Source organism: Propithecus coquereli, unplaced genomic scaffold (assembly GCF_000956105.1).
Source record: "Propithecus coquereli isolate 6110/MARCELLA unplaced genomic scaffold, Pcoq_1.0 Scaffold258, whole genome shotgun sequence".
Taxonomy (NCBI): Eukaryota; Metazoa; Chordata; class Mammalia; order Primates; family Indriidae; genus Propithecus; species Propithecus coquereli.
In genome coordinates, this window is record NW_012148152.1 from 2195326 (window position 1) to 2197436 (window position 2111).

The 2111-nt window shown below is 34.8% G+C and overlaps 1 protein-coding gene across 1 annotated transcript in view; it reads left to right on the top strand.

Moving 5' to 3' along the window:
• Positions 1 to 181, top strand: part of LOC105812634 (contactin-5-like) — a 115924-nt gene extending 115743 nt beyond the window's left edge. The window contains exon 8 of the mRNA XM_012647138.1: positions 78 to 181. Coding sequence (XP_012502592.1) covers positions 78 to 181 — 104 coding nt within the window. The remainder of the gene's footprint in view (positions 1 to 77) is intronic.
• The last annotated feature ends 1930 nt before the right edge of the window (positions 182 to 2111 follow it).

The window sequence follows — 2111 nt, forward strand, 5'->3', positions numbered from 1 at the left end:
GTAGTAAAAACAACTCTTGCCTAACCCAAGTAAAACCAAAGTAATTTGCTCCATGTGATGCTTCTGTTTTTTCACAGGTGGGAAAATCACAAGTGCTCAGTCTGCCCTCCACACTCTCTCCACATCTTCGTCATCAGTAACGTTGCTCTTGGCATTGGTGATTCCTTCAACCTCCTGGTGAAAACTGCTGACTTAATTTGCTTTTCTTTGCTTTAGCTTGATAACAGCGGTGAATAGAGTATAGTATAGGTGGAGACCCGGGATCCTGAGAGGAGCTTGAGCTTTAAAAACTTGGGGACTACACGTGGTGCACTTACAGGAGGTTGGGGGAGGGGAATGTTGCTTATCCATCAGGTTTCTCTTTGATTTTGTAAATGGAGAGGACAGTTCTTGGTCCAATAAAAATATGCAGATTGTATGTAATGAATTTTTGTAAGCAAAGGTAATTTCTGTCAAATGTATTCTTTACTTTTTTAATATGTTGGAATTTCATTTTATATTCTGATGACCCCCGAGTGTGTGCCATCCATTTGTTAAGTAAGTGGTCTTTTGCAGGTCTTTCAAAAACAAATACAAAACCGAGAATGAAAATTTGCTTAAGCCTACGTCCAGTGTTTTTCATTTTCCTTTTAGCTGATTATTCCAATTTCCAAACCAGCAGGAGATATGAAAAATACTTCGGTTATGTGGTTCATTGTAGGATAAGTACACAAGAATTTTCTTGGAAAATATTGTATGATTGCATAGTGAAATAGCAAGATTTGTCAATATGCTATTCTATATGCACCCCCAGAGCAAGTTATTAGAATAGGGAATAAGCCATTTACAAATATTAGTGCGAGGCAAGTAGAAAGTAAGTCCAGATGAATTTAAGTGCTATTGTTTTTCATAAAGTACTATGTTATCTATCAGCAAATAAAGTAAATGTTTATTTTTAATAACAAAAGATAGTTTAAAGTCACCAAAAATATATGATCACTAAAAACTGCAGACATGCTGCCCATGGGTGCTAACTTAAAAATAAAATGAATATAGGACAAGCTTTACCATTTCTCCACCTACTACCAAGACAGATGTTGAATTAGTTCCAAGGTTTTCTTCTAATTGCAAAAATGTTAAGGACAATGAAAATTTGTTGTGCAAATAATTATGCATAGTCTATGGATTAAAATGGTTGAAGCATAACAAATAAATTTTGATTTTTAAAAACAGTTCCATGCATCACATACCACTTATAAAATATTATTAACTACCAAAATAAAGATCTCTCTTGGATAAACAGATTTTTTAAAATTAAGCTATAGAAATACGGCATCAGTACAGGGACTCAGCTAGTCTAGCCAGTCATGCACTGCTTGATTCTGTGGCTTGAGAGGTGATCCCATTTGCTATTTTGAGGAATCAGCTTGAACCTAAATGATCCTAGGTAATTGTTGGAAAGTGAGGTAAGAGTTTTCTACTTGATGATACCCTACAGAAATTCTAACAAACATGAGAATATGCCAGAGTTGGCATTGCACCCATGAAGATGTCTGAAAAGATAGTTATTGAGAAGTTATATTCCAGAAAAGAGCCTGGAGAAACTACAGTTTTACAGGTGATGTTAATGAGAATAAAAAGTAGTTTCTTTTCTTTTATATAATCTAACCTGTTAATCTTATTTGCATCTTTAATAGCAAGAAAAATGAAGCAATATCGAGCTCAAATTTCTAGCTCTAGAGGTAAATCCCTATAGAATAAGAGACAAGATTGAACTTTCTGTTCTGAACATTCTAAAAGATTAGTTTCAGAGCCACAGTAAAACTCTGTATGTCAGTTACTCATTCTGTTTGGGGGAAATTATGTCCAAGACATTACTAAACAAATCAGAAGTTATTTAAAAGATTCAGTCAGCCTATTATTCTAGTAAATACTACAGATGGTAAATGTTTAAGCCTGTGAATAATAATGACCAAGCGGCCTTTCTTGAATATCTCCTTTGGAGAGGGAGAGGCTGGACTTCCCAAGAAGAGGGATGCCAACTAGCTGACAAAGCATGAGCTTTCCCAAGTATGTTGTAACTTGCAAGAATAAATTGTGCATCTGAAAAAGAATGCAGAAAAAATATTTAA